The sequence below is a fragment of the Bos indicus genome, chromosome 5 (assembly GCF_029378745.1).
Source record: "Bos indicus isolate NIAB-ARS_2022 breed Sahiwal x Tharparkar chromosome 5, NIAB-ARS_B.indTharparkar_mat_pri_1.0, whole genome shotgun sequence".
In the NCBI taxonomy this organism is placed as follows: Eukaryota; Metazoa; Chordata; class Mammalia; order Artiodactyla; family Bovidae; genus Bos; species Bos indicus.
Window position 1 is genome coordinate 60,323,783 of NC_091764.1, and position 19,598 is coordinate 60,343,380.

At 40.4% G+C, this 19,598-nt stretch overlaps 1 protein-coding gene and 1 non-coding gene across 3 annotated transcripts in view; one reads left to right on the forward strand and one right to left on the reverse strand.

Annotated features, from left to right (window-relative positions):
* LTA4H (leukotriene A4 hydrolase) overlaps positions 1-16,491 on the reverse strand; it is a 30,502-nt gene extending 14,011 nt beyond the window's left edge. Inside the window, exons 1-7 of one of the 2 annotated variants that reach the window (XM_019961116.2) lie at positions 16,232-16,491; positions 11,356-11,486; positions 9,452-9,572; positions 7,133-7,201; positions 4,222-4,326; positions 3,177-3,229; positions 40-112 (exon numbers count right to left, since the gene is read on the reverse strand). In XM_019961116.2, coding sequence (XP_019816675.2) covers positions 40-112; positions 3,177-3,229; positions 4,222-4,326; positions 7,133-7,201; positions 9,452-9,572; positions 11,356-11,486; positions 16,232-16,390 — 711 coding nt within the window. In that variant the 5' untranslated portion in view covers positions 16,391-16,491. The remainder of the gene's footprint in view (positions 1-39; positions 113-3,176; positions 3,230-4,221; positions 4,327-7,132; positions 7,202-9,451; positions 9,573-11,355; positions 11,487-16,231) is intronic. The other variant, XM_019961115.2, reaches the window with a different exon arrangement.
* A 395-nt stretch (positions 16,492-16,886) lies between these two features.
* TRNAD-GUC (transfer RNA aspartic acid (anticodon GUC)) lies at positions 16,887-16,958 on the forward strand. Its single transcript has one exon. It is a non-coding gene; the product is annotated as a tRNA-Asp (tRNA).
* Positions 16,959-19,598: the final 2,640 nt, after the last annotated feature.

Here is a 19,598-nt window from a genome sequence, read left to right on the forward strand (position 1 = left end):
TATCACTATTATTTTAAAAAGGGTAACTTTATGACCAACCTCAGAAAATTCGTAAGCAGACTTTTCCACCTGCTCTTTCTCAGACCATACCAATGTCCTTGGGCCAATCTGTCTGCAAAATGAAAAGGCTCAATAAAAATGAAATTCAGGGCAAATTACTCACCTGGTTCTAGGAAAGATTTAAAGTGTCTGCACACAAATCCTGACAGGAGTATGATTTACCACATGCTTATGGGGAGGAGGTGAGGCTAAGTGGTTTTTCTGAGGTACAAACCTCCTGTTGTACATGCGGCAGTAAATCTGCTTGTCTATAAAGGGGAGCAGCTTGAGCCACATGAAAACCTAGACGTTACGTGCCCCCAAAGGTTAGCTCACTGGCTCAAGTAAGACCCTTAGGGATCTAGTTTTTTCTTCCCTCAATGTTACAACTGTAGAAACCCAGTCATGGCTCAATAAGAGATTATTCTAGAATAGAAGTGGATGTAAACTCTGTTATGCACTTAAAGGTTGATCGCTTTTATAGAAGAATAAACAAACAGAAAGAGAAGGAAATTCTGTCAAATGCTGTAACATGGTGCAATAAGGCGGTTACTGATGGACACATACTCTCTGATTATCTATGAGTCAAACTCAGTGTCAAACTCAGTGAAACAGAAAACAGAACAGTGGTTATAGAGGTGGAAATGGAGCTGTTGTATAAAGGGTACAGAGGTTCAATTTTTCAAGATGAAAAAGTTTTAGAGATTTGTTTCAATAATGACACAAGTGACTACTGAACTATATATTACAGCTAGTTATTATAATTTTGTGTTTCTCTTAAAACCACAATTTAAATACAAGGAAGAAACAAATATAACTATATATCACATATAGGACTATAACTCAAACATTTTTTTAATCTAAATTTCATCTTGAAAATTGTATGCAATGCAAATACCAAACAATAAGACTTTGCCTTGATATTCTTCCCCAGAAAGGCAGTGGACTCTAGGGCAATGCCTCTAAACATCAACGTGCTTACAGTTATTTGGAGAGCTTGTGCAAATACAAAGTTTGATGTAGTAGGTCTGGGATAGGACCCAAGGACTTGTCTTTCTTATTCCTTTTTAAAAATATTTATTTGGCTGTGCCAGGTCATAGTTGCAACATGTGGGATCTAGTTCCTCAACCAGGGATTGAACCCAGGCCCCCTGCATTGGGAAAATGGAGTCTTAGCCACTGGACCATCAGGGAAGTTCTCGCCTTTCTAACTCCCAGGAGATGCCAAAGCTATTGGTCTGTAGACCACTGTGAGTAGAAATGGTAACCAGGGCTATGTAATATAAATTAATGACAGCTGCAAATGTGAGCTACGTGTGTAATTTTAAATTGTCTAGTAGCCACATTTTTTTTAAAAAAAAAAAAGCAAAATGAAGAGGGTGAAATCGGTTTTAATACTATATTTTGTTTAACCCAATATACCAAAAATATTATCATTTTGACATGTAATCAGCATAAAAGATTATTAGTAAAATATTTTGCATTCTTTTTTTTCATATTAAGTCTTTAGAAATCCAGTGTGTGGTTTACATTTATAGCACATCAAGCCTCATGTGGTTAGTGGCTGCTCCTCCAGACAGCAGAGTTCTAAGCTACAGGGGCTCCAACATCAGATGGCCTAGGATGGGTCCCAGCTCTGATATTTTCTAGCTATGCTACTCTGACCCAGTTATTTAAACTCACTGAGTTTTTTTTATTGGTAAAATGAGAAAGAGTAATTGTATTCATTTCACAGAGGTGTGAGGATTCAAGAGGATGATGCTCTGGAAAGTGAAAATGAAAGTCGCTGAGTCGTGTCTGACTCTTTGTGATCCCATGGACAACACAGTCCATGGAATTCTCCAGGTCAGAACACTGGAGGGGGTAGCCTTTCCCTCCTCCAGGGGATCTTCCCAGCCCAGGGATTGAACCCAGCTCTCCCGCATTGCAGGCAGATTCTTTACCAGCTGAGCCACAAGGGAAGCCTGATGCATTGGAGCTGGTACCTAATGAGACCTGCTAATTGGCAACTGCTATGACAATGATGACAATTATTTAGTGAGTGCCTCCTATACGTCAGGAGCTTTACTTATGTTGGGTCTATCAATCCTCACAAAAATCTTTTGAAGTACATATGATTATTTCTAGGTTTTAGGTGACGAAGATAAAACCCCAAAACCTTCAGCATCCTCTGAAGTGAGATGTGGGTATGTCTTGGTGAGTGTTCATCCTGATGCTCACAGATGCTCATCCTGAGAAGTGAGCTACCCTGGGATGTTCATAGTTAACTTCGAGAGCTGGACCAGAAGCTGTGTTTGTCTGACATGTCCACCATGTCCACATTTCTGGCAATTTAAAGAATGTGATTACTATACAGCCATTCTTAGTTTTCAGTTGTTTAGAAATAGGAACAAACAAGAAATTAAGAAAAGGGCACTCTAGCTGCTGGTACGGAGAAGGCAATGGCACCCCACTCCAGTACTCTTGCCTGGAAAATCCCATGGATGGAGGAGCCTGGTAGGCTGCAATCCATGGGTTCGATAAGAGTCAAACACGACTGAGCGACTTCACTTTCCCTTTTCACTTTCACGCATTGGAGAAGGAAATGGCAACCCACTCCAGTGTCCTTGCCTGGAGAATCCCAGGGACGGGGGAGCCTGGTGGGCTGCCGTCTATGGGGCACACAGAGTCAGACACGACTGAAGCGACTTAGCAGCAGCAGCAGCTGCTGGTAAAATTTTAACAAAATATCTTATATTTCTGTAATATTCATAGGCTTCCAAGTGCTTTAAAATACTTTATCTCATTTATTGCACATAATCACCCAATGAGGTAGGAAGGGGGATGTCGTAATTTGAAGGATGAAAAAACAGAGGTTATGAGGATTGACTTGTTTAAACTTGTTTTAGACTCCAGATTAACAGTAAGAGTATGCTCATTCTCTAATACTTGGAAAGTCCAAGGGGTGACTGGTAAAGATCTTTTAATTTAAAATTAATTTGTGATTCACATTTCATGATTAGATTTGAATATTTCTAGAGCTGTCAGCTTATTATCTTGAGAAACACAAAAGTGATCTAACAATAAATCCTGACAGAGGGTCAAAACACCTAAGGTTTGATCTTTGTGTATACTTCAAAATTTGTTCAAAAGCTCACCTGCTTTCTAAAGCTCCAACAACCAAAGCAATCAGGTAGCAGGGGATTGGAACCTGAAGGGGCAAACAAGACACACAGTACATGCTCGAATTAGTGATTAGGAATGTTAACAGAATAAGACAATTCATATTCAAAAGAAAGTTTCCTTTCAAATCTCCAAACATTAGTGTAGATTACTTTCTTTTGGTACTTCTCAAATGGTTCCCATTTTTGAGGGGTCTAGCAGTTCAAAATTGTAATATAAAAACTTTCAAAACATCTATTTTCCTTTTATCCTATGGAAGGAAAGCTTCTGAAATGTGAAAAATACGACTGCACAGTATTACAAGGTACCTCTTAAGCATTTCACAAAAATTAACATATAAGAAGGCAACTGTGCTTTCCTCTTTGTTTTGTCCTTTCTTCTTGAATTAAAAAATTTCGTTTTAAATTGCTTTTTTGAAATCACTCCTGGCATATTTGAGAGACACAAAATAATCCAGCAATGAAAGGATGCTAAAGGTTTTAGAATCCCAGAAGCTGGTGTGGGGACAGAATTGTCCACTGTGATTCAATGACAAGTTCTGCTAAGGAGGATGATTTTAAAAAGCATTAATGTACACACACACACAGACAACAGACACAATTCATTAAAAGTCAAAGAAAGAAGTCAAACTACCAGCTACCTAGGAATTGTAACTTAAAGGACTGAAACTGTTTTTTGGTCTAAGCGCTCTTCCATCTGTGAAGACTACGCCAATACATACCCATAGTTCGGTACCAGGGCAGGTCAAAGTAACTTAGGAACAAGAAACCTGCTACTGACTGAGATGAGCAAAAATGCATCAGGCACACCCCCTACCATACCTACCCAGCAGCTTCCTTCTTCAATACAATGTTGCAAGCAGAATTAAATATTTCAAAAGAGCAAGAGATAGAGAAAAAAAGCAGAAGCTGCATTCTAAATTCTGAAATATTTCAAAAGCCATTTTGCTTTCCAAATGGGAAGAAGCTATTTAGAGTTCACCACCAACTAAAACACAAAATCTAGACCCTAAGATCTTACTTTTTGGCTGAATCTGTAAATTTTCCTGTTCGGGTCTTCTGGGTCAGGTGCTTCTCCGTCACGAATGGCACTCATAAGTGCCACCAGTTCTTTGGGGACAGACACCTAATGGAGAAGAAAAGTCATTACCAGTTATAAATAAAATGTTCTACATAAAATAACCTCTTCCGCCTTCTTGACTCTTGATCCAGTAGACTATGAACTCAGTACAGTCATACGTATCAGTTTTATAAACAGAATTAGCGTATGTAAAACTGGCTTCTTTAAAAATGAATGTAAAATATCAACATTTTCATTCACCTATTCATACTGAAAGCATCTGGTAGAAACTAGATTAAAATCCCAGCTCCGCCATTTACTAACTGCATGGACTTGGGTAAATAACCCTCCTGAGCCTCCATTTCCTAAATCAAATGAGGGTCATACTTCATAGAACTGTTGTGAGGAATAAATAACCTAAATTTATGTTACTTATAAAGAACGTACATTATTTATTTTAATCATTTATTTTTATTATGTTAATATTTTTATCACACCTGGCAATGGCAGTCACCAGGCCTGATCCCCTCTATACCCTCAGGAGAGATTCAAAAGGATGCTATACTCACTTTAGAACAGAGAATACAACTCTGAAAATTTAAATATTTAAAACATAAGAGTTACAACATTCTACTTTTAAAATATCTAAAGTTTAAAAATAAAATAAAATTTAAAAAAAAATAAAAAAATAAAATATCTTAATTTATGTATTTTTGGCTGTGCTAGGCTTTCTCTAGTTATGTCAAGTAGGGGCTACTCTCTAGTTGCAGTGTGCAGGATTCTCACTGCAGTGGCTTCTCTTGTTGCACAGCACAGGCTCCAGGCAGGCAGGCTTTTGCAGCTGCAGCAGGCAGGCTCAGTAGCTGTGGCACAAGCTTAGCTGCTGCGTGGCACATGGAATCTTCCCTGACCAGAGACTGAACCCGTGTCTCCTGCACTGACAGGTGGATTCTTATCCATTGTGTCACCAGGGAAGTCCCAAATTCTACTTTTTAAGGGTCTTGAGTGTGAGGAACTTAAGCTTATTGCTGAGAAAGGTGAAATAATCTTCTCTGGAACCTTGTATGGGGAAGATCCTTATGGAGCAAACCTATGGTCATTGGTGTGTGTACCCCAGCTCCATGATTCTGAAAGTGTTACTTCTAATGAATGCCAGGATAGAGGACCATCCCCTGAGTATTAGTGACTTAGCAAGCATCCATCCCAACAATTGTGGACTTTCTTGTTCTGTCTGCACGTAGTAATGTTAGTCCCTCAGTTGTGTCTGACTCTTTGTGACCCTGTGAACTGTAGCCCACCAGCCTTCTCTGTCCATAGGATTCTCCAGGCAAGAATGGTGGAGTGGGTTGCCATCCCCTTTTTCAGAGGATCTTCCCAATCCAGGGATTGAACCCTGGCCCAGCCCTCAAAGCTGTTACTGCGACAAGCACAGAATCAGGAGCTCCAGAACCAGCACTGCTATAGCCACAGATCCTGGAGCTAAAAGCCTAGAGACTACTGTGGTTCCACTTCCTCCCTTCATTTAGGCAGTGATACGTCATCCAGATGAGAAAGCTGAGGTGGTGAGGTCACAAGACTTGCCGAAGATCATGCAGTTATTCAGTGGTGGAGAAGATCCCAGATCCTGGGATTCTTGGCCTCCAACTGTAGTTTTTGCAGCGTTATGCTCAGGGTGGTTTGGTGGTGGGACAATGTGGGAATCAAGATGTTTCCATAAATACCAGATGGTCCTCAGTTCCATTTGCCTGGTATGAGTAAGTCTAGCCTCTGGGCTAGACTTATTAATTATAGTCCATCTTTTATTAATTATAGTCCACCTTTTCGTAAAAGGGTTAGCAGTACCTACAACAAGAATACGTTGGAAATGCATACAAATAAGTCTGTAATATACACCCATTAGGATACCTAGATAGATATTTATATGGCTAGTTCCCAGGTGGTGCTAGTGGTAAAGAATTCACCAGCAATGCAGGAGACAGAAGGGATGTGGGTTTGATCCCTGGGTCGGGAAAACCCCCTGGAGGAGGAAATGGCAACCCATTCCAGTATTCTTCCCTGGGAAATCCCACAGACAGAGGAGCCTGGTGGGCTATGGTCCATGGGGTTGCAAAGAGTAGGACACGACTGAAACGATATGCACAAAGTGCATTTATACAGCATTTAATCCTAGAAATTTTTTTCAAAGTTAAAAAGAGTTGCTCCCAAATTCTTGATTTTAGGTCTAGAATTCTTTTTTTGTGTATGTTATTTTATTTATTTTTGGCTGCACTTGGTCTTGGTTGCTGCATAGGTTTTTTTCTCTAGTTGCAGCAAGCAGGGGTTACTGTTCGTTGCAGTGTGCGAGCTTTTCACTGCCGTGGCTTCTCTTGCTGCAGAGCATTGGTCTAGTTGCGGCTCCCAGCTCTAGAGACAGGCTCAATAGTTGTGGCACACGGGCCTAGGTGCTTTGCGGCATGCAGGATCTCCCGGGAGCAGGGATCGAACCCTGTACTGGCAGGTGGATTCTTCACCAATGATCCACCAGGAAAGCCTCTGAATTCTTTTTAAAATCAGAATGACACTCATTTCCCTTTTTTACATTTATGTTTGAAACTGCCTTTGGAACAGAGGTTCAAAATGAGATCCATTTTTCTAACATATTTCAGGCAGAATTTAATAAGTAAACTATTGCTAGCTAAAAAAAACATTATTATCTCTGCTTATCATTATTGACTTATTTGATTCATTTTGGAAACACAATCTGTGTTCATGGATTGGAAGAATTAATATTGCTAAAACATCCATACTACCCAAAGCAATCTATAGATTTAATGTAGTCCCTATAAAAATACTCATACAGAACAATTCAGCTAATAATTTCAGTAATAGTTACCTCTGCGCTGTAGGTTAATTTCACGGAAGGAGTGTCCTGGCAAGGAAGAATAGCTCTACAGTGGATAGCCTGGGAGAGAGAGGGAAAAAAGAAACAGCTGTTTCCCTGACTCATAAATCAAGTCATTAAGAAGTCATTACAATTGCAGCATTGTTCTTAGATACGTTCTTTTAAAAGTAAAAATGTCTCACATTTTTTCAGTTCTTTTCAAGTAGCAAAAGTAGATCTGTGGATAAAAAAATCTAATTTCCCCTTTTAATGTATGCCCCACCCTCACATTTCAGTTGGAGCATGAAGCAAGGTTAAACAATGATTCCTGAGCAACAGTAGCACCCAATGAGAAGTTGTTAAGAACCCTGTCAAAAAAGGCTCTTTAGTGAAGTAAATTTGAGAGCCATGGCATGTTACATGCCTGTCTGGGAGAGTCACCAGGAACATTAGCTTTCTGAAGGCTCTGAAGAAACCTGTTCAAATTCTTATACTTATTTCAACACAAAACCCACTTTCTTTTGGTTAATTATTAAAGTCTAATGGGACGCCAGTTTTCTGAGAAACACAGCTTGGACAATGCGGTTAAGGTCTTGACATTTTGATCTTGTGGCAAACCTTGAAAGTAAACACTAGGAAGACAGGAGGGAGAAAGAAAAGTCTCTTTTAACACCATCTAGACATATCCATTCACCTAACAGGTAGAGCGTTTCTTTGCTTCCACATCCATCTGTCATAATGATCAATTCCATCAAGAAGAATGACCAGAGTACCTACAATTTCATACCCTGGCCTGTTGTCAGATAAGTCTGCATCTATTGCTGGTGAGCAAAGGGAACCCAACCTCACTGAGCTAGAAGGAACATTGACACTCACCTCTCTCTCTGAGGTTGTTATAAATCCCAGACACACTTCACACCTCTGCAAACTTCCTCCTATCCTCCAGACACCAGCTCTTTTCACTTCAGATCTAATAGATTCTCCAAAGATACAGGAGTCCAAGTGACCTCACTTCTAGTTGGATTAAGTTGAACTAGAAGAACCAGATAGTCTGCTCTCCCCAAACAAGGTTCTAAGACCATGCATTTAGGGTTCCTTAAAGGTTCATGGTTATGTGACTCCGCAATGCCAGGGGTGAGGTTTATGTGTATTTCACTGGATAAGACCAAACCCAGGAAAATATGCATAGAGAACAGCTATAAGCAAACTCATCAAACAAAACATGTCTATGTGCTTCCTATCAACTGTAGTAATTTAACTGAAATCGCTTTCCTCCATTTTGAAAACTGCTGCCAACAAGAAATGGAATAAAATGTTCAAAATTCACATTCTTGTGACTCACAGATCTTGCATTTCTTGCTAGCTTTAGTTTATGGACATTCCATAATAATTACTGATGAAAATCAAATAAGAGATGGAGTGTATAATTGGTACATTCTTGCCTAGATCATGGTATCTCTTCCAGATTAGTGAACTGAGGGTTTCTTGACAAAAAATAAAACTTCATTTGGCAATAAAAAGTAAACATTGCCAGCATTGCTTCTTTTCTGATAGACTTGTTTTCAAATGTGAGCCTACCATAGTGTCTTACACAGAGGAATATTTAAAGGATTAAATATGCAGAGTACCTTACACAATGCTTGGAAATACAGTCAATGTTTAATGAAATAAATTCTTTTAATTGTAAACTATTTGATTGCTAAAAGAATTAGTTTTGTTTCTTTCAGGAGTTTGACACGTATTATTCTTGTGACAGACTATCTCTAAGTATGTTCTTTATTTTTAGTTTTTAAACAGAAAATAGATGTAGTCTAAATCATATCATCTTAATGGTACATTAATATATATACATAATGTGTACATGTGTAAATGTGTAAGAAAAATCTGGAAAGGCTACCGACCAACTCAGTTGTTATCTCTGGACAAGGGTGTCTGGAGAGGAATGGGAAATCTGATCCTTCCCTTTATTGTTAAGCAGTTTTCATAACCAGTACATATTTTGTTTAACAGTGTTTTCCTTTCATTTTAAGACCATTTACTGAGTGCCCACTCTATGCCAAGTTCTATGGTAGGTACTGAGGATATGAATATATTAATAAATATGACCTAGATAGTCCAGCCTAGGTAGACATGTTTCAAATGAAAGGAAGTTTCTTTTTAAAAGTAATATATGAATGTATTAATGGTGAGAGATATAAATGAAAATGTATGTAGTCTTTATAAGATAAATACTATCTTAGGTAAGATCCCAGTATCCGTAAGACCACTGTCCACTTTGCTTCATTCAGTTGCATGAGCTGGGAATAAGAAACCATCCCAAGTCCTTTTTACCTGGCACTGACTAAAGAGATAGGGGTGCTCTTTCCCAGAAGTTTGTTCAGGAGTGAGCCACTGAAGAGCAGAAGATTTTGGAGATGTCTCAAAAGAAATCTCTATAACAATTTCTTGATTTCTGTATGAAAGGAACAAATACATTAATAGTATACAATTCAATCTAACTAAAATTTTAATTCATAGTACATAAACAACATGATATACACCAAATAATATAAACAGAATTTTATGAGGTCTCATTACTGCTTGAGAGTAAGTTCTAGGAATGTTTGCCTTGCACGCTCTTACCTGAGTGTCAGCCTATGAGTCTTTTTTTCTACATGGTAACTGCTTATGAAGATGTAAGAGGAAATAATATTAGGTGAACACCCCAGCTTTTTTTCTGTGATACCAGGTAATCTTTTACAGTGGTGGGAAGGTAGAAGAAATAACTTTGGAATGCTGACGACCACTGCAGGGGTGGCAGAGCATAACACAGGGCAGTGCTAGTTTGCAAACTGTTTCTGGAAGAGTTAAGTCAAGAACTTGAGAGTAAATGTTCATGTCTGTTAAATCTATGATAAAAGCATATGTGTTTGTATTTAATCTCTTCTTCCTAGTAATTAGTTTTTACTGCATTTTACAAAAGTATTAGCCTGTGGTGGACTGGAACTAACAAAAACTGGGTCCTTCACCCAGATAGATTGAGCAGCATTGTTAATGAAGAAACAGCAAGAGCCCTGGAGACCAGTGGCTGTGCTTGAGTCCTGACTCTACCACTGACTGTGAACTTGGCTGTGCTGTGAACTTGAGCAAATTATTTGACCTTGCTATGCCATAGTTGCTTCATCTGTGGAATATGGTTAATGATATACCTCACAAATTATGTGTGTTTCCTTTCTTTTTCTTAAATGGGAAGAGAAGATATGAAAACACTGGCTGGTACAAGGTGGGATTAGATTGACTTTGCTCTAGGTCAGTGGTTTTCCACCATTTATTCCCTCCCCAATATACCAAGGAGTGGGATATACTCCCAACATGACACCTCTGGCTAACTTTCTTGAACAAGTTACCTTCTGTCTCGGAGGTTCCCTTCCCTCATTTGTCACTTGTATTAATCGAATAACAATGACAAACACATAACCATTTCACCTAACCATTTCTACATACTAATCTTGGGATAAGAGCTGTAGATGTAATCTTTAATCCTTATAGTGCATGCATGCTAAGTTACTTCAGTCATGCCCCTTTGTGACCCATGGACTGTAGCCCACCAGGCTCCTCTGTCCATGGGATTCTCCAAGCAAGAATACTGGAGTGGGTTGCCATGCCCTCCTCCAGGGGATCTTTTCATCCCAGGGATCAAACCTGCATCTCTTACATCTCCTCATTAGCAGGCAGGTTCTTTACCAGTAGGGCCACCTGGGAAGCCCAAACGCTTATAGTAACCCTTTGTAAAATGTAGATCACGCCACAAAGGGTTACTATAGGGATTAGAAGAAAGAATACATCTACAGCACTTATCCCAAGCACTTATGTTTGTCATTGTTATTCCATTAATAAAACTGGCCAGCCTCTGGCGAGGAGGTGAAAAATACACAGCTTGTAAGAGCTTCCCAGGTGACCCAGAAATGCTTCCTTAAGGCATTCCCACCATCACTCTAGGTATTACTAACATGATGAGTGAAGAAGTAACAGTTATCAAGTCCTATTTTTGAGTATTTTATACAGTGAATTTCTTTAGTATTTTAGGAATATATAATTTTCACTATAAGCTTCGATCTGAACAGCAGATTGGTAGGAGGAGTGTACCAATTACTACATACACACAAACTAAAAATAGGAAATGAAAAAAGAAACTACAATAAAAATATATATTCCCCTTAGTTAGCCATAAAAGAGAAAGATAAGAATATCCATACTTGCATAGAGCAATAGGAAGAGAGATTTCGATTGGTGATCCTTTGTAACTTTGTCTTTCTCCAAGAGTATATTTGACTTCTTGTCCATTGATGACCACTTTTTCTATTGTGAGGTCCTTTGTATCCAGAATCTAGAAATAAATCAGTATTTTTAGATGATAAGAAAATTGTTTTATGCACTGGGAAAAACTAAATGATAGTCACAGTCTTACTACAATTTCAGATTAGAACTAGTTGCTTTAAGATAGAGTAAGATACAGAGTGAAAGACAGGAATTAAAGGAGTTGACAGTTAGCGTAGGTCCCAATCCACATTCTCTAAACTTCCCCTCTACCGTCTGAGCTACCAGGGAAGCCCTGGCTTTAAGTAAAAGTCAGATCTAAATGAAAATGCCTTTGCTTCTGTCTCCTAAAACTTAACTTCTCTACTATGAAAAAGCTCATCCATAACTTGTCTTTCATCATGACTCCTCAATATATATTACCTTGTATTTCTTCCTACAATTCATATAGTCCTACTGCTCTGTACTAATTTCACAGACCCCAAAATTAAAACAAATCTTGGTGCTAATCAGGCAAATAAGCAGACTGTACTGCTTTGTGTATCTAGAGAACGTCCAACCTGGTTACAGCAACTCTGATCAAATGGCCCTACAGAGCAGCGGTCCCCAACCTTCTTGGCACCAGGGACTGGTTTCACAGAAGACAATTTTTCCACAGACCAGGGGGGTTGGGGGGATGGTTTCAGGATGATTCATCCACATCACATTTATTGTGTACTTTATTATTATTACATCAGCTCCATCACAGATTATCAGGCATTAGACCCTGGAAGTTGGGGACCCCTGCTACTGGGAGATTGGGAGTGCATATCTACTTGCCAGGCAGATTATCTGCTTTGGGCAGGAAGGGAGTGGCAACAAGTGTCTGAGGATTTTCCATCCCAATGTTCCTCTATCTAAGCCCTAGAACCCATACCCTTTCATTATCTCTCAACTAATCTCTTGTCCTAGAATCTTCAACCTTCCTATGCCACAAGCCTGTTTCCAAACAACTTAAAGCTTCCAGCTTCCTATATTAATTTTAAAACTTCACTCAATCCTTCTGCCCGCTTTGATAACTATTCTACTTTTCTCCTTCCTTCCTTAAACTCCAAGGGTTATCTCTGGCTGCTATTTCCACTTCCTCATCAATCTATCCTCCCTTTCTCCTCTTTAGTCTGACTTCTAGTTTCTGTGCCACAGGAAGGGCAGTCCTCCTGATCAATAGGTCTTTTCTGTTCAGTAACCTGGACCTCTGCTGCTAATGGCCCCAGTGGACCATAACATCTGTTTGAAGGCCTTTCCTTGGCTGCACACATTAATGATGTGTGAAGTCACACATCTTTGTCTAATACTTTTTTCCTCCCCCTCCTATCTAACTACAAAATCTAGATATGTCCCCATGCACTAACTAGCCTTGGGCTTTCAGTTTACTTACCATATTCAATCCCTAGTTTTGCTCATTCTCACATCTTCACCTGGAACCTCTGTGCAGGTGACTACCCATCTCTTTCGCAGCTGCCTCCCCTCCCCAGGACTTCAGCAGGTATCTCTAACTGTCTGGTTAACATTTCCATGGGAAATAGCATCTCATATTCAATAGGCTCCTGAAGATTCTAAAAACAAAGCCACCCTTCTGTACCCCAAGTTTGCTCTCTCTCCTGTTGTCTCTATTCCACTGATGGAACTCCTCAACTTACCTAAGATTTGAAATATTCAAATAATCCACAATTGGTCCCACTTCCCAATCCCACATAGCCAAGTAACAAAGTTTTCTTTCACACTGTCCTCATAGTTTTTTTTTTCCTTCCACCACCACCCTAGGTCAGGCCCTGTGAACTTTCAGAACTGCTCACTATCTAACCTTCCTACCTCTGACATCTTTCCCTTGAAATCTGGCCTAGAATAGCATGGGGAGTTAGACAGCCAAGAAACAGTCACTTTCCAATCCCCTCTCTTTTGGATCAGTTAACTGGGTGATAAGTTGAGGAAATTTCAACAATTTTATTCTTATCTAGAGTCTAGAGTTTTTGGCTGGGAAGAAATTTCCATCCTGGTTTTATTATCTTTTCCCTTTCTCTTTGTTTTTTAAGAGCAGCCAAATTTGTTATGAGTATCATCAGTTTTCCTTCCAAAGGGCAATTATTATTTCTTTTGGAGTACTCCTCTTTTTGGGAAGTCCCTCAATGGTTGCCCTTACTCTAAATTAAATTATCTTCCCACTCTTGCAGATTCAGAAATACTGGATTTTATAGCTTAAGAATAATAAAGGTACTCCTTTGTTCATATTCCAGTACTCGTTTCTGAATATCTGATTTGCTGTAAAAACCTGATGGGAGTATCTTATGTATATAAACTACTTATGTTTATACTACTTTTATAACCATAAGGGTTTTCCTGGTGGCTCAGCTGGTAAAGAATCTGCCTGCAATGTGGGAGACCTGGGTTCAAGCCCTGGGTTGGGAAGATCCCCTGGAGAAGGGAAAGGCTACCCCCTCCAGTATTCTGGGCTGGAGAATTCCATGGACTATACAGTCCATGTGGTCACAAAGAGTGGAACACGACTGAGTGACTTTCACTTCACTAAAACCATAAGGGTGAATCATTTGGGTCATTTCCCAGTGGAACATTTTCTATTTTTTGTATTGCCTAAACTTTTCAAACCTGTTCTGTATCAGAAAACTGTTTTAACTGTTTTTCTGTGAAACCTTTTCCCTATCTTCTGTGTTTGTTACAGCAGCTGGCCCAGCTTTCTCCAGCAGCACTTACTGTGCCACATTACAAGGATTTGTTTTATCCATTAGACTGAGGGCTCTTCAAAAGAAAAAGAATGTTACTTAGGCTCGCATTCCCAGAATTTCACACAGTGCCAGAGAAACAGTAGATGCCAATTAATGCATGAAACAAGTCCTGGACCAAGAGAAAATAGGAAATGCAATGTTTAAGCTGTGTATCTCAAGTCCTAACCTCAGCTAGCACTCCCAAATTACTTAAGAAATTCCCCTTCAAATTTCACTGATAAATGTTATTAAGCAATTGATCAAAAATAGAAATGAGAAGGAAAAACCAAGGAAACTGGATAGTTGGCTAGTTGGAATTAGCAATTTAAAAATCTTCTCTTGAAATTTGCAGAATGCAAAAAAACAGGCAAGTTTTTAGACTGGAACTTTGAACAGACATAAAATTTAAGCATCCTAACTCTAGCTTACTCATGGAACAGAGGTAAAGGTTTAATTTTTATAAATAGGAGTGCAAGGTCACATTAAGCAGTGACAAACTATCAAAATTCACTTTCTTTTACTAAAAGGAGAGATTGCATTGAAAGAGGACTTCAGTTCAGCCAATCCTAACTGGGCAAAGCTGTCTGCAATAATAAATGATAGCCTGGCATTTCAAGCAGACAAAGTGCAGCCTATAAGGAAATAGTTGTGATCTTGCTAATACTACTTTGATTTATTTATTTCCTTATAGTACTTCTGGGGACTACAAATCAATACATAGAGGAGTCCACCAATTTTTCAAACCAGAATTAGTCTAGGAAAATGTTAAATAACAAAGTAAGAAGGTTAGGTGCTTTATTGGTTCATATCAATGAACTCAAAATACAGGTCTATTACTCAAGCAGGCAAAAGTCATAAAAGCCACCAACTCTTATCTAAACTTATTAATACGCCCAATCAGTGGATCCCACTGATTCACCCTATCAAGCTTACAATATACTTTCTCTATTGCTTATTGCTGGGCTGTAGTAGCCATCACCACACTATGCAATATATATGGCTAGTTTTCTTGTTCCTCTTATTTGTAAAAATCCTTATCTTTGAAATTCAAATATTATCAGACAGTTTGAGTAAGAACACTGGAAATAGGCTATGTTGTACAGATAAAATAATAACACTTCACAAAGCCAAACAAGTTTTTCATCATTCTGGTGGCTAGAGAGCTTGGAGAAGTCCTTATTTTCTAAGAAAGTGCAATATTACTTGCTGCTGGGAACCAACTATTAATCAGTTGTATTGAGACATCCTTAGAAAGCTTGAATGTCCCACCCCTCCTTAAATTATTCTCAGAGAAGGGTGATAAGAAGCAAAGGTAGGAAAAACCATGAATCCGGAGACAGCTGCACCTGGAGTTATAAAGCAGAGACTGAAAGTTATTACAGCGGGGCTCGGAATTCTAGGGGGTTTTAGAACTGGCAGGGAGATGGTGATCCGGTCGTATCCTGTAGATCTGCAGGTTGAAATAAAGGGGCCTGGGAGGGAGAGGTGGGACTGAGAATCTGCAGGACAGAGGGCCTGAGACTTAGCTAAGAGTGTGGACTGAGGAAAGTGGGCTGGGGACTGGAAGAATTCTGGGGCCTGAGGAGGGAGTTCTGGGCTGCAGGCCGAGGAAATGGGGAGACTACAGGGGGCGGCTTTAGCGCTGGGAGCTAGGATTAGCGGGGAAAGGAGAATTCCTGCTAAGATGAAACTTGAGGGCTGGGTGAGGAGCGGGGCGTAGAATGGGCACCAGGATGTGTCCAGGAACTGCGAAGGAGGCTTTGGGGGAAAGGAGTGGAGGAGAAGGCAGGTATACATAGTGGGAAAGAAGGAATGCAGAGACTCCAGTTGGACTGGGAGGGATCGATATGGGATGCGTAGGGGGCTGAAGACGGGGCACTGAGAAATGAGTTGAGGCTGAAGAGGAGGTGCAGAACAAGGGTTGTGGGCTGAGGAGGAGCATCTACGGATGCGTGAAGCAGGCGGAGGGCAGGCATCAGGAAGGGGCCGAAGCGGGGTGAGAGACGAGACGGGTGGCCAGGGAGAGGCGGGCACCCGGGAGCATGTCCCACCATACCAGGCTGCGCAGATTGTCCTCCTGGGACTGGATGGTGAGCGCGGCGGTCCCGCTCAGTACCCGGCGAGTAAAGTCGATGCTGCAACGCAGGTGCAGGTGTTTGGTCTGGCAGACGGACGCCGGGGAGGCCAAGGAGCACGTATCCACTACCTCGGGCATGGCTGTGAGGAGTCCCGATGCACACGATCTGCACCCCAGCTCTCAGCAACCAGACTACTCCGCTGAGCGCGAGAGAAAGGGGGAGTGAGGTAAAGAGAGGAGGAGGAATTCGCGGCGTCCGCTGGGAAAGGAAGTTCTTTAAAGTCAGTAAAGAGTAGGGTGTGGCATTGATGGAACTACAAGTCCCATGGTGCAGTGCGACAAGGCGTGCGCTTTGCTCTCTGGGAGTGTGTGTGTGTGTGTGTGTGTGTCCAGGGGTGTAGAAGTGGATCGATATTTCTCCCAAAGTGGGAGGAGGGGAGAAAAGGAGGGGAATGGAAGTTAGAGGAAGGGTAAGCAGATGGAAATAAGTGAAGGCTTTTATTTTAGTTCCATTCAACTTCGATGGAAGTTGCAATAGCAGTAGAAGTGTCAGGCCTACTGATGATTGTGGGTCATGAGAAGGGCGGGGTAAAAAGAGATAAGAGAACTGTCAGAACAACGTTTGTCGTGCAATTCCTCGTTAGTATAGTGGTGAGTATCCCCGCCTGTCACGCGGGAGACCGGGGTTCGATTCCCCGACGGGGAGGCACTGAAGAAATTTTTTTTTTTTTTCCTTGCAGGGTTCATGTAAGCATTTCAAAAGCTACTGTGAAAGAGAGTCAACATCAGGGTTTATATTTTAAAACCGTTTTGTGTCTGCTTTCCACGTCGGCAACCCAGTATGTACATTTCCAGGCCCTAGAGATCAAAACGAAAATAAACCACATTCTCATCTTAGAAACTTAGAACGATTACCTCAGTATACTGTAGTGAGAGAATTTTATGATAAAAGTGTGCAGTGGGTGCAAGGGGAATGCAGACCTGGGGCATACTGGATGTGAGGAGGGGTTGAAGGATGACTTACCTAAAAAATGGAACCTCAGAGTTGAAACTGGGAAAATTGGAGAAGAATGTGTCTCGAAGGACTTTGAACAGCTGGACATTTAATCTTGAATGCTTAAAGGAACACTGGTAGCATTCAGAGAATGACTGTGTGTGTGTTAGTCTCCATCTGACTCTTTACGACCCCATGAACTGTAGCCCCTCAGACTCCTCTGTCCATGGGATTGTCCAGGTAAGAATACTGGAGTGGGTTGCCATGCCTTTCGCCAGGGGATCTTCCCTACCCATGGATCGAACCTGGACCTCCTGCATTTCAGGTAGAGTCCTTACAGTCAGAGCCACCAGGGAAGCCCCAGAAAATGGGTATGAGGTATCAAAACCAGAGTCAGGAGATTTGGAAACTGCCAGGCTTCCCTGGTGGCTCAGATGGTAAAGAACCCACCTGCAATGTGGGAGATCTGGGTTCAATCCCAGAGTTGGGAAGATCCCCTGGAGAAGGGCGTGGCAACCCACTCCAGTATTCTTGCCTGGAGAATTCAGACAAAGGAACCTGGGGGGTTACAGTCCCTGGGATCACAAAATGTGGAACACCACTGAGTGACTTTCACTTCACTTCCACTGCTAAAATAAATAGTCCAGGAAGAAGATGCTGGGGGCCTGACATAGGTATCTAATAAGTAGAGATGGAGAGGAAAGAATGGAAGGAATACTTAAGAGATAAGTGGTGTCACATTAAGAAGGAGCAGAAGATGATTTGTTAGGTTCTAGGCTTCAGTGGTTGGTTAGTCTAGTCTAACCAGAAGTAGAGACTATGTGAAGAGGACAGACTTAAGTGGGAAAGATCTAAGTTTAACTTGGGACAAATGGAGTTTGAGAATGTATGGGAGTCAGAGTGGAGGCATCCTTGAAACATTCTGGGGAAGGTTCAGGTAGATATGTGAGTATCATCATGCGGTGAGTCAAACTATGACAGTGAGTAAACTCAGCCCAGGGATCATGTGCAAAAAGAGCAGTGAAAACAGCTGGGAAGCTTGGAGCATGCCAGAATTTAAGAAAACAAAGCTAGAGGATGGGAGGAATCCTTTTACCGTGTGTATGTATACCAAATCACCACGCGCACACTTTCAATATCTTAACATTTTATTTCTCAATTCTACTTCAATAAAGTTGCATTTTTTAAAAGGTGGGGGATGGTGGTGCTAGAGTAAAAGAAACTCATGAAATAAACTAAAAAGAGCCAACCAGCAATGTCAAATACAGCCTAGAGGGCCATTACAATAAGAAGTAAAAAGTCTTCCTTGAATTTGGCAATGGGATGGAGGTGGGAAGATAGTGGTTTTGTTGACCTTTGTGGTTTAGTTGAAGGTGGATGACAGAGAACAGCAATTGAACAATAAAAAGAGTAGAGGGGAAATAGAACAGAGGCTGCTTTCTCAAGACCTGTGGCCAATGTGAGAAGGGAAGAAAAATGAGGAATAGGGAGGAGTATAGGAGTATGGTGCTGAGAAAACGTTGTCTTTAGAGAGAGGGAAACTTTAACATGTTTAAAGGTGAAAGGATTTCTAGAGAAGCTGAATTGAGCAGTTGGAGAGCACTACATCTCTCCGTTTTGTTTCAAAGTTATCTAGCAATTAAATTTGGCCCCAGCCACAGATAGAGAGGCTATTCAGTAGGGTATCCTTGTGTTGGCCCCTGCAAGCCAAAGGAGAACAAAATGAAACCTCTCAAACTATGAATTCCAATACCTTACACATGCATAAATCCTAACTCCATAGAGCCTAAGAATCTATGACATGATTGGCATTTGCAAACACATTTTGAGGCCTAAAAAGTGTTCCTGGTGTCACCAAATCTAGGGTAACAAATATGATGCACTATAATTGATTTAGCAAAAGAATATACAATCAAATTATCTTCCTAGTGGAGAAAGGATAGTTTGTTTTACTAAGAGAATGTCAATATCATCGTCTTCCATTATTAACCACCAGGAACCCATAGAGTTTATGCCTCTGTGTTAAAGAAGAGATATCCACAGACAAACACATATGAATCCCTCAAACAGATTAATAGATTAATCAAAAGACAAATATACAATAGGAATTGTTTTCTATGATACCACGGACACCCCAAAATAAGTGTACAATAATAGCAATTCACAAATAGGAGTGTCATTCATATCTAAAGGTGGATTGAGTTTTTTAAATGAAGCTTTCCATTGCTTTTCTAAAATGAAGATTCTATGAGGGTGTATATGCAACAGGAGATTTATATTTTATATATATATATATTTTTTAAGATTTATTTTTTGACTATGGGAGGTGTTTGTTGCTGCATACAAGCTTTC